At 47.7% G+C, this 11,358-nt stretch overlaps 1 protein-coding gene across 1 annotated transcript; it reads right to left on the bottom strand.

Moving 5' to 3' along the window:
• Positions 1–1,739: 1,739 nt before the first annotated feature.
• DCSTAMP (dendrocyte expressed seven transmembrane protein) lies at positions 1,740–10,182 on the bottom strand (the record flags this gene model as incomplete). Its single annotated transcript, XM_079795803.1, has 3 exons — positions 1,740–1,878; positions 2,856–3,164; positions 9,154–10,182. The coding sequence occupies 3 exons, from the start codon at positions 10,180–10,182 to the stop codon at positions 1,804–1,806; spliced, it is 1,413 nt and encodes a 470-aa protein (XP_079651929.1). The 3' UTR covers positions 1,740–1,803.
• Positions 10,183–11,358: the final 1,176 nt, after the last annotated feature.

The raw sequence follows: 11,358 nt of genomic DNA, 5'->3' as shown, positions 1-11,358 counted from the left end.
CCTTCTCTGATCCTGTTTTGGTTCAAAGTTATGCCAATGACTCAGCATTTTATCAGAGTATGGTCCTGAAAGATGACAATAGTTATTCCTGGGAAAACTCTTCCATGGCTCAGTAATTGGGGGAAACCCTCAGTGAAACAAGGTTAAAATAAAGCTCTCAAAGTTTTTGAATTATGCCAACATGCTTTATGAATCCTCAAGGTTAGAAGGCAGATGGTATGGATTTAGGAACATCACGTAACTCCTTTTATGGAACAACTAAGGGACTCGTGTCCTGAGGAACACACTTTGGGAAATGCTGAGTCAGATGCATTTCTAGTGTAGGCTCCTCCTGTTAGAGAAATTTGAAGACCTAAATCGAAAGACCTGCAGCTCTGTAAAACTTCCTGGGATGTTGGTTCTCCATCTGGCTGGCCTGTTAGAATCCCCAGGAGCTTTAAGCATGCCCGTGCCCAGGCCCCGCCCCAGGCCAGCTCAATCAGGGTCTCTGAGGGCAAGATTTCTGATCTATTAAATAGGGTTGTTGTGAAACCTAAATGAGATCGTATGTGTCAAATGCCTATTCAGGGGCCTGAAAAAAAATTTGGTCTTCAAAAAAAAAAGTTTCTTTCTGGGGATAGTGTCAAATTCCAATTAAGAAATGTTGAAGACACAACAATGGAAAATCACAATTGGGCCGTCGTGGTTTGCATCTCTGGATGCTACAGTCAGAGTGGAAAGGTACGATGAGAAACAGGGTGTTTGCATGGCCTCAAAGCCTTTCCCCACAATATGCTGATTGGACCAGACTAAGGAACCACGACAACTAAATGCGATGTGTGAGCCTGGATTGAATCAAGGACCAGAAGGGATATTAGTGCGACAGTTGGTAAAAAAAAAATTCAATAAATTCTATAAATCATACATTTTTCAATGTTATTTACCTGGCTTTGATCATTGTACCATGGTTATAAGATGTTAATCTTGGGGGATGATGGGTGAAGGATAAATGGAACTCTACTATTTCGCACGTCTGAAAATTTTTCAAAATGAAAATTACAAAGAGAAAAATTTAATGTTTATTTATTTCTTCTCCATTCTGGGACTTTAGAGGTACTCAGATCAATATTCCAGGAGGCTTTTCTCCTTCCTAGGTATTTAGAGTAGAGGGGAAATGGGTCCCTGTACCATAGAGTACATATGAAGCACAGTGAAGAAGAGGCCCAAGATGTGAATTTTCACAAACATTTGATACGACTTTGATAAATGTGGTCCCCAAATAAATGTGGTTACAGGATTTGTTGGAAGAGGAAAACAAAAGGATTCCAGAAAAGGAGGGGAGTAAGAGCCGAGGTGGTGATGAGAAGCAGTGAGGAGCTGCTGGAGATGGGTTTGGGAAGCAGTTCTTGAATAAGGGGGCAGGGGGAAGAGGGACAGTTATGGGGGTAGGGAGTAGCTATGAATGATAATGAGAAGGACTGAGTAGAGACAGAAAAGATTAAAGAGATGTTACTGGCATTATACATGTATGTTCTCCTTAGCATTTGCTTGTGAACCTGCAGTAGAGATGTTGATTTTTTTCTGTTGTTTTTTTTTTTCCTTTGAATATTACTCTATGTTGAGATTTATCCTCAGAGGGATTAGAAAAAAGCTGACCTAACCATTTACCTGATAGACCTCATGAAGAAAGGTAGTTTGCCCCGCAAACCAGGCCCCTGAAGGACCATGACGTATAGATCTCTGAAGCTGGGCGTGAGTGGCGACCACTGTCAGGGACCCGAGAGCTGCTGGGGAAGTGTGGCCTCGGCCTACCGTGGGGGCCGCTCATGGATTGCTTTCCCTTGCAGCGTCCACTCGTTTCTTTCTAAGCACTTTCAGGACCGGAAGCCAGAAATGAATCTGAAGAGACAAAAAGGTGGATGAATGAGCATTAGAGTCCTTTCAAATGCCTCTGACATAAACTCCTTATGGTGGGGCTCCTGGCGTCAGGAAAAATTGCAGAAGACTTTGACATGGCCAGAAAAACGTATCCTTGTGGGTTTCCTGCGTCTTTCATCATCTGTGAGCTTTCTCCTCTTGTGTACATTGTAGATAGCTGATAGCAACAACGCAAATAAATGATTCTTGTCCTGGACCTGCAAATACATCTTATCCTGTAACGTACAATTGGTTCTCCCATTGCCCTTGGGGAAGAAATCAGTCTCCCTTCTCTGAAGCAAATCCCATTTTGGTATTCCTGATGGCCTGTCTGTGTGTGTGCTTTGAATTGGTTGGAATTTTTTTTACTGTTTCCTCTTTAATGAACAACTTAAATAAAATCTTTGACAAGCGCTTATTTTATATGTATATGAAAGTCATTATGTTACCATATGTGTGTATAAACATATATGTATATCATATATATCATCATATATATGTATTTTATATATATATATATATATATATATTTTTTAATTCTGGAGAATGAGCATAGTTTTTGGAGTTTACCAAGCTGTAGTAGATATTTCCCTCTATGTTATTTATCTTTCCTTGACCTGGTAAAGTAACTTCTTGTTAGGCATTGTTCTTTAATAGCTATTACAAAGGGCCATCCCAATAGTCTCTCTACAATATGATTAAGCAAACTCACTTGAAATCAGTGTTTTGAGGACATCTTGTAGAATTCTCTAGACCAGCATTTAAAAACCACAAAGCTGGGAGCCTTGGCCACGTGTATCTGTTCATTTCTCTCCCTCCCTTCCCCCACTTCCTCTGGTGTCCCATCTATTGTTGAGAATATAACCCTAATGTGAAGTGGAAGAGTGCTTTGAAATTCCATTTTGTCCTTCAAACTCAAAATGTCCTTAATTACAGGTATACCCTCATCTTGGCCTTACCTTTGTAAAGTACAGACTCAGCTGCCTTTCTTCTTCTCCTACTGGCTGCTTTGATCTTTTCTTCAGTAGCTTTGCATGCAGGTACTGGATGCGCTCCCTCTGCACGCTTGGGTAGAAGGATGCTGACACCAGGATTTTAAGTTGCATCAGGAAGGAGGACAACAGTCCTAGCACCACGAGTATCACAAGAATAATACTGAGAGGAACCCAGGTTTTAGACAGAAGGAGCTTTGGTTTAGGGATGCAGTTGGGTTCAAATAGAGCTACATGAAAGGGGGAGTCGTGGATGATGTTTTGAGTTCCTTGCTCCTAAAAGGAAAGAATAAAATCATCAGGATCCATGCCATTTCATACTCATTCCTCATCTTTCTCAATGCTGCCCTGCAACACATATCATTTGTTTTAAAATAGTCAGGAAGCTTTGGCAGAAGGAGCTGCCATGGTTCCTTCTGTGTGCTGGCGTTGGAGAAAGGTGAAGGGGTGGGCTTTATCTGTAGCTATTGCAGCGTTTTCCAAAGTGGGTTTGTGGAAATACAGGTTTCCTTGAAAGCGGGTATTAAATAATTTGACTACCTGTCCCTTCTTTGGAGAGTCACGATGCCCATTAGACTGTTGAAGGCTCTGAGAAGAAGGCCGAGAAATCTGTTTAACTTCAGCCAGCAGTGAGCCTAACATATGTGATCACATAACCCGTTTCTATGGAGCACCTGTGTCTATACTTTAGGGCATGTGGGACTCATGAAAGATGGTTTTAGCTCAGCTGGGGGTGAAGGTTTTTGGAGTGTAGCCCCTTAAGACCCTGTCATACCCTCTCCATCAGACCACAAGATCACAAAGCTGTAGAGGCATTAAATGATGTTCTAAGTCAACATCCTAGAGCTTGGGGGTAGGGGAGATTATTCTTAGTGTAATAATACCAAGAATAGGTTTTACTGAAAGTGGCTCTAAAATCCTATTTTTAGAGGTCTCAAAATAGGACGTTTTCTTATTTCTTGGATGCTCAGGAGGGGTGCATTCCTTCCTGCTTGAAGGCAAGAGAACGAATCAGTTCCCCTCAGCCAAATGACACGAGGGCAGAAGATGACATTGAGTGACCCAGCCAAGCCACCAGCAGGAGAAGCGGGTGCTGATTCAGCTCTTCCTTTTCTCTGACCCGAGAAAGTCATTTAATCTCTCGGTGGATTTGTTTTCTAATTTGGTGAAACAGGAATTAATGGACCAGATCCTGTCCGTGAATAAACTACTCCCAGTGTAAATTAAGCACCTTGGGGATGGAGCATTAACCTAACAGACTGAAGTACTTAGTCAGTGATTATCACCCCTGTACCCCAGAGTCCTCGGGGCCAGGAAGAGGTAAATGACTTCTCAAAAAGAACCCAACCACACCCTGAGAACACCATGCACCTTGGACCTACTCTAATACCTGAATAGAACCTGGAAATCCCAAACCAGGGACCTCTATACAAACGTGAAGTGAAATCAGTAATTTCCCCAGCGCTGTGGCTAAGCAATGAAAGGTATTTGTGTCGCCTCTCCTTTTCTCTTATTAAGATAGTTTGCCTACAATTAAATGGAGTGATGTCTATCCCCAGAGCAAAGGCATGCACTCTTTTTAAAACTATTGAAGAAACAAACACACCGATTGAGTCAGTGATGAGAAATCCTGTGCAATAAGAAAGCAGCGGGTGTTCGCTCTGGGGAGAAGTTATTTCGTCTCGGAATCTAAGCGGAGACTTTGCAGTTGGGAGTCAGGGCTTCATAAAGATTGAGTCAACATTTTTGCACAGGGTTGGTGGAGGGTACTATGGAAGACAAATGAACTCTCTCAAAGTCCCGAGCAATAGACTGAATGGTACCCTGATGCTTTAACATGTGTTTACCTCTCTTAGGTAAACAATTTGCCAAGACAGCATTGAGTAATGGACAGAGAACTTACTCTGGCATCAGACAGCCCTGAAAAGTTAACCTAGACAAATGCTACGCACATAGTATGTGCTCAATGAGCAGCAGCTACGGCTATGTTTTCTTACAATGCACACCCATCCAGCTAGCTCAGTTCAGGCCATTTCCCATCCTTCTCCTTCTTTCTCCTCCCCACTCCTCCCCTCTTTCTTCTTTATCTAAAATTAGAGGCCCGTTGCACAATATTCGTGCAAGAACAGGCCTTCCTTCCCCTGGCTTCACTCCCAGCCTCCCGGGAGCCGGCAAGTCCCCACTCCCTGGCCACCTGGGGAACCTGCACGTCCCCGCTCCTGGACCACCTGGGAGACGGCACCTCCTCGTCCTGGGCCGCCTAGAGCCCACAAGTCCTCACTTCTGTCTGGGGCACCACTCCAGTAGCTCCCTCTGTGGCCCCTCTTCCCCTCATAGCAGGCTTCACTCCACTCTGTGCCTGCATATGCAAATTAACTTCCATATTTGTTGGGTTAATTTGCATACTCACTCTGATTGGCTGTGGGCGTAGCGGAGTGGTGGTTATTTTGCATGTTTCTCTTTTATTAGGTAAGAGTAAGATTGTATGAAAGTGGGAGAGACATATTGGCAAAACCTTGAGCTGTTGTCTCTCTTCCTGCTTGACTTCTCCTTGGCAAATCTGCGGCACTGGGGGGGACCAGGAGCCTCCAAGGGCTTCCTGGGGTAAGGGCAGGGCACTGCCAGTCTCAGGAAGGCGCTGGCAGCATAGTGTCCCAGGCACCACAGGAGGGAGTCTGTGGGCAGCAGCCTCGTTCTCACATCTGGTCCAGCGCCCACTGTCCTGCTGTCACTGTGAGTGGACCTGGTGGCCTCCCCCACCAGGACGTGAGCCCCTCCATGGCAGACATCAGGGTCTAGAAATCCTTGCATCCCCAGGACCCAACACCTAAGAATGTGTTTGTGAGGACCTTGTCCTTGGAGAGCTTCTGGGTCATTTTCCAAAGATAGAACTTGGATATGTGCGCCCCCCCACCACCCCCCGCCACATTCTGTCTAAAATGGTGAGAACTCACAAAACAGGCATGGGTGTTGACTGAGAGAGAAATAAATGAGAGATAAGGAAAAAGAGAAAGGAGGAGAGGGAGAACTGAGAGGAGTGGCTCAGTGGTTGAGTGTCGACTTATGAGCCAGGAGGTCACGGTTCGATTCCAGGTCAAGGGACATGCCCGGGTTGCGGGCTCAGTCCCTGGTTGGGGGCGTGCAAGAGGCAGCCAATCAATGATTCTCATCATTGATGTTTCTATCTCTCTCTCCCTCTCCCTTCCTCTCTGAAATCAATAGAAATATTTTTAAAAATAAAAAGAGGATCAGGAAGCAAATGGAGGGGGAGGGAAGGACAGAGGCTCTGACTAGCCACCCCCAGGACCAAGCCTGTCTGAAAAGCTTCATTATCCACTCTGCTGCAGATATCTGGAGCAGCAGGGTTCTCGTAATTAACTCGATTCTTCAGGGGATGCAGAGTGTTCAGAGTAATCACCTTTGAGAAGCAGCCCAGGGTGAGCGGGGGCAGGAGCCTGGATGGCCCTGCTCAGCCAGAAGTAAAGGGGTGAGAAAGTGTGGGTGCAGAAGGAGGATCCAAGCCCAGAGAGAGACATGGAAAGTGGGGCTTCAAAGAAGGGTTTGCAGGTGCCCCCCCTCCCACCCCCTCTAAGATTTCCCCAGCATCCAGCACATGTGGAAGCAGCTGTTTGGGCTAGTGCACTCCACCCCAGAGTGAATTTCCTCTCTCTGTCTCTCTCTCACACATGTGCACACACACACACACACTACACAAGCACACAAACACACACTAGACATGTGCATGTCCCACCTAGCTCAGTTTCACAAACTCTGGGTTATAAAAAAGTAAGACAAGTGTCTGACAACATGCAGATCCTCTGAAATGACCCCATTGAGAAGCCTGTGTTCCAATGTGTGGTCTCTGGACCACCTACTTTAAAACCCACATGAAGTGCTAATTAAAAGCGCTCCCTTGTTTAAAACAGAATCTCTGTCAACTGAGGCCTAAGGTGCTGCATTCACCCCAGGAAGTTCTTTTGTTGTTGTTGTTAATCCTCCCCCCACCCCCAGGTATTTTTCCATGTATTTTTAGAGAGTGGAAGGGAGGGGGAGAGACAGAGAGAGAAACATTGATGTGAGAGTGACACATCAGTTGATTGCCTCTCACACACGCCCCGACTGGGGCCAGGGATGGAGCTTGCAACCTAGGCATGTGCCCTCGGGAGCAATAGAACCCAGGACCCTTCAGACCGAGGGTCAATGTTCTGTCCACTGAGCCAAACTGGCTGGGGCACCCCAGGAAATTCTTTTTTTTAAAAATATCCTATATAATAAAGAGGGAATATGCAAATTGACCATCACTCCGTCACAAAGATGGCTGCACCCACAGCTGAGGCCAAGTTCCCATAAGGAGCCTTAACGAGCAATCAGCAGGGACCTGAGGCTGCGCCCTCCCCTGCCCCCATGGTGCTTGACAGGGGACCTCAGGCCACGCCCCCGCCCAGCGGGGCTTGACAGGGGACCTGAGGCTGTGCCCCCCTCACAGTGCTGGGCCGGGGGACCTGAGGCTATGCCCCACCCCGCCTGGTGGGGCTTGATGGGGGACCTGAGGCTGCGCCCCGCCCTGCCAGTGGGGCTTGACGGGGGACCTCAGGCCATGACCCCACCCAGCGGGGCGTGACAGGGGATCTCAGGCCATGTCCCCCACCTGGTGGGGCTTGATGGAGGACCTCAAGGCACACACCCGGCCCCAGTCTGGGCTGGGGGACCTCAGGCCATGCCCCCCGTCCTGGTGCCGGGCCAGGGGACCTGAGGCTACACCCCCTGCCTGGCAGGGCTTGACAAGGGTGGGAATGGCTGGGTCTGGATCTAGCCCAATGGGGGGGAGGCCAGCCGGGTCTGGGTCTCACATGATTTTGAGGTGCATGTGGGTGGGCGGGGACTTGACTCTGGGTCCCGTGGTGTGCCCCAGACTCTGACAGGAGGAAGGTTTTCATATACATTTTACTAATTTTCTTTCATCTCTGACATTTCTATTATAGAGAAAGGTCAAATAGCAATATTAAATTATTTCCTCTAATTAATCCCCTTTTAATGTGCACGAATTTCATGCACCGGGTCACTAGAATATATATATATATATATATATATATATATATATATATATATATATATATATATATATATATATATATATATATATATTATTGTTGATTACAGATCCCAGGAAATTCTTAACACACTCAAGGTTGAAACCACTGGCCTAAGCTGCCTAAAAAAAGAAAAGTGTAGCTGGTTCCTTTTTTTCCTTTTTCCCTAGGCACTAGCAGCAGCTGTATTTTTTGGTTAGTTAGGGGCCCTTCCTCTTAAACACGACACCGATGCATTAGGATCCCTCCTATGTTTGAGAAGGACTCAGGCTGCCAAGAAAGGCGGTCTCATTCAGAGAAGGCACGCGCAGTCTGCGTGCACAGGGAGTCTGCAGAGAGAGGAATGTAGGCCATAAATCTGACCTGTTAGGTTCATGCCAGGAATCAACTTCATGTTCCACCAGAGACCCCTGTTCCCACATTTCAGTGTCTATTGACTATCGGAAGCAGAAAATGGCCCCCCAACGACATAAGATTCTAATCCCCAAATCTGTAAATGTGGTTTATTTGGGGGAGAGGGAACTTTGTAGATGCGATCCCATTAAGGACCTTGAGGTGGAGAAATTACTCTGGATTGTCCTGGTGACCCTACTGCAATCACATGCATCCTTTGAGAAGGAAGGAGGGAGGGAGGGAGGGAGGGAGGGAGGGAGGGAGGGAGGGAGAGAGAGAGAGAGAGAGAGAGAGAGAGAGAGAGAGAGAGAGAGAGAAGGCGATGTGAAGACAGAGGGAGTGATGCAGCCACAAGCCAAGGAATGCCAGTGGCCACCAGACGCTGGAAGAAGCAAAGAGTGGAATCTCCCTCAGAGTCTGAAGGGAGTGTGCTCTGCCAATGCCTCTGGTTTCAGCCTGGGGACACTGATTTCAGACTTCTGGTCCCCAGAACTAGGAGAGAAGAAATCTGTGTTGTTTTAGCCACTCACTTTGTGGTGATTTGTTACAGCAGCCACAGGAAACTAACACCGGGACCCAAAATGTTCAGAATGATAGACTCTAACACAGGGACTTCAATTTACCCAACATCTGATGGGCTCCTTCTCCATTCGAGGCACTGTGCCAGGCGCCAGAGACCCAAAGGCGGTCAGACACTGCCCTGCCTGGGGAGGTGCGTGATCATTTTCAAACAGCCCCCCAAAGAGCCAGGATACCCCCCACCCGTGCCTGTGAGCGCCTACCTCCCTGTGCAGTTTCAAGTGCACCTCCAGCGATGGCAAGTTTTGGAAATGTCTGCTCACTGAGAAAATGAGCCGATACAGCAGAAAGTCGATGGCTGCAAACAGCACCCAGAGGTAGAGATGGGTAAGTACCGGGAGGAAAAACAGCCCCAGGTTCTTCCTTTCTTTAGGCGTCAGCCCGAAAGACGGGATGACAACGTACTTCTTCCTCTCCTTCTTACTCAGCGGGAGGACACCGGGCCTCTGCCGATGCCTCTCCCCCTCATCAAACCGAACAAATTGTCTGGTGATGTAGGTGTTTTCAAACTTCCAGCCACCGGGGTCGAGAAATCGCTTCATGAAGAGGCCGGTGCCGAGGAGCACCAGCAGCAGCCCCGCGAGGGCCAGTAGCTGCCGTCCGAGGGAGGACAACACCTCGGTCGCCGTCACCATCTGGTACAAGACCCCCACGACTTGGCCTTTCGTGTCATTGAGCTGTGCCTCCAGGGCTTGGCTGGGACTGAAAAGAGAGACTGCCAGAGTCTGGTTCCAAGACACGAGGCCATCCAGTAGGCCCAGGTGAGTGACATGGCCGTAAATCCATTGGATTGCTTCCATATACCTTTGCAAGAGTGGCAGGTGAATGGAAAAGCTCTTTGCCCTTATGTTGCAAGTCATACTGTCCAGGAGCCCTTTAAAGTTGTGGAAGACATTTCCCACGTGTCCAAGGATGACTATCCCCGTGCCGGCGGCAATCAGGGCGTTCCTGCCTTCACGCAGGCCACAGGAGAGGAAGAAGAGGACCACGAAACACCTCACGTGCTTGGAGCAGCACAGCAGAACCCAGGCGGTCATCCAGGAGATGGTGAAGACTATGAACGAGGACAGAAACCAGGAGAAGGCCACCGAGAGGAGGCCCACCGAACCGAATGCAACGAAAGAGCAAATTCCCAAATGTTGGAGGAAGTCCACCCATCCCGGGCTCCTTGGGGACACATACATCCTCCAAAGACGTAGGAAGAGATGGGTGCCCGAGTTCCAGACCCCCATGCTCGCTGTGACCCTGGAAATGAAAAAGAGACTGGGGTCAGATGTTGCTTTTGAACATCCCGAGTCCTGCCTTGTAAAGGGCATGGTGGTAAGGCCATAATTCTTTGCCCTTCTTGGTCCCTACACCCCTTGCAATGTGACTTTCCAGGTGTTCCATCAAGAGATGAGAGAAATAGCCCGGCTGGCATGGCTCAGTGGATAGAGCGCCGACCTATGAACCAGGAGGCCGTGATTTGATTCCCGGTCAGGGCACAGGCCTAGGTTGTGGGCTTGATTCCCAGTGTGGGCATGCAGGAGGCAGCCAATCAATGATTCTCTCTCATCATTGATGTTTTTCTCTCTCTCTCCCTCTCCCTTCCTCTCTGAAATCAGTAAAAAAAAAAATATTTAAATAAAAAAGAGGTGAGAGAAATAGAATCCATCAAGAAATGGTGGGCTCCATTTCTCTGAGCCTTGAGCTTGGGATGACTTGTGACATCGTTGGCCAATAGAATGTGAGGAAAGTGACAGTGTGCCAGTCCCGAGTCCTGCCTTCCTCTTAGAACCCTGCTGCTAACTTTTTGACAAGTCCAGGTGTGCTAGTCTATTGCTGCTGTGGCAAGTTACCACCAACTTAGTGGCTTATAGAAACACATGTTTATCCTCTTTCAGTTCTAGAGGTCAGCAGTCTAAACTGGGTTCAGAGTGCTCTAAGGCAGGATCCATGTCTTTGCCTTTTCCAGCTGGTAGGGGCTGCCTGCTTTCCTTGGCTCGTGGACTCTCCTGCATCTCAAAGCTAGCAACGCTGCATCTTCTTTATTCTGACCTCTGCTTCCCCCTTGTATCTTCTCTCTTTGACTCTAATCCTCCTGCCTTCCTCTCATAAGGTTCCCTGTACAGATAACGCAGGCCCACCCAGATAACACAGGAAAATCTCCCATCTCAAGATCCTTAACATAAGCACACATCTAGAGTCCCTTTGACCATGGAAGGTAACATTTTCACAGGTTCTGGGCATCCAGACACAGACATCCTTGGGGAGGAGCATTATTCAATTTGTCTTATACGGGTTGGGCTGCTGGATAACGAGGGACACATGACCAATTTATTGCATCAACTCAGCCAATAGGTAGCTAACTGCCAGTCCCCAGCCAGTCCCCAGCCAGTCCTCCGGCTGATGACAGAAATGTGTACAAT

This window comes from Cnephaeus nilssonii (assembly GCF_951640355.1).
Source record: "Cnephaeus nilssonii genome assembly, chromosome: 18".
Taxonomy (NCBI): Eukaryota; Metazoa; Chordata; class Mammalia; order Chiroptera; family Vespertilionidae; genus Cnephaeus; species Cnephaeus nilssonii.
The sequence above is the reverse complement of the archived record's forward strand: the minus strand, read 5'-3'. Positions and strand labels throughout refer to the sequence as shown.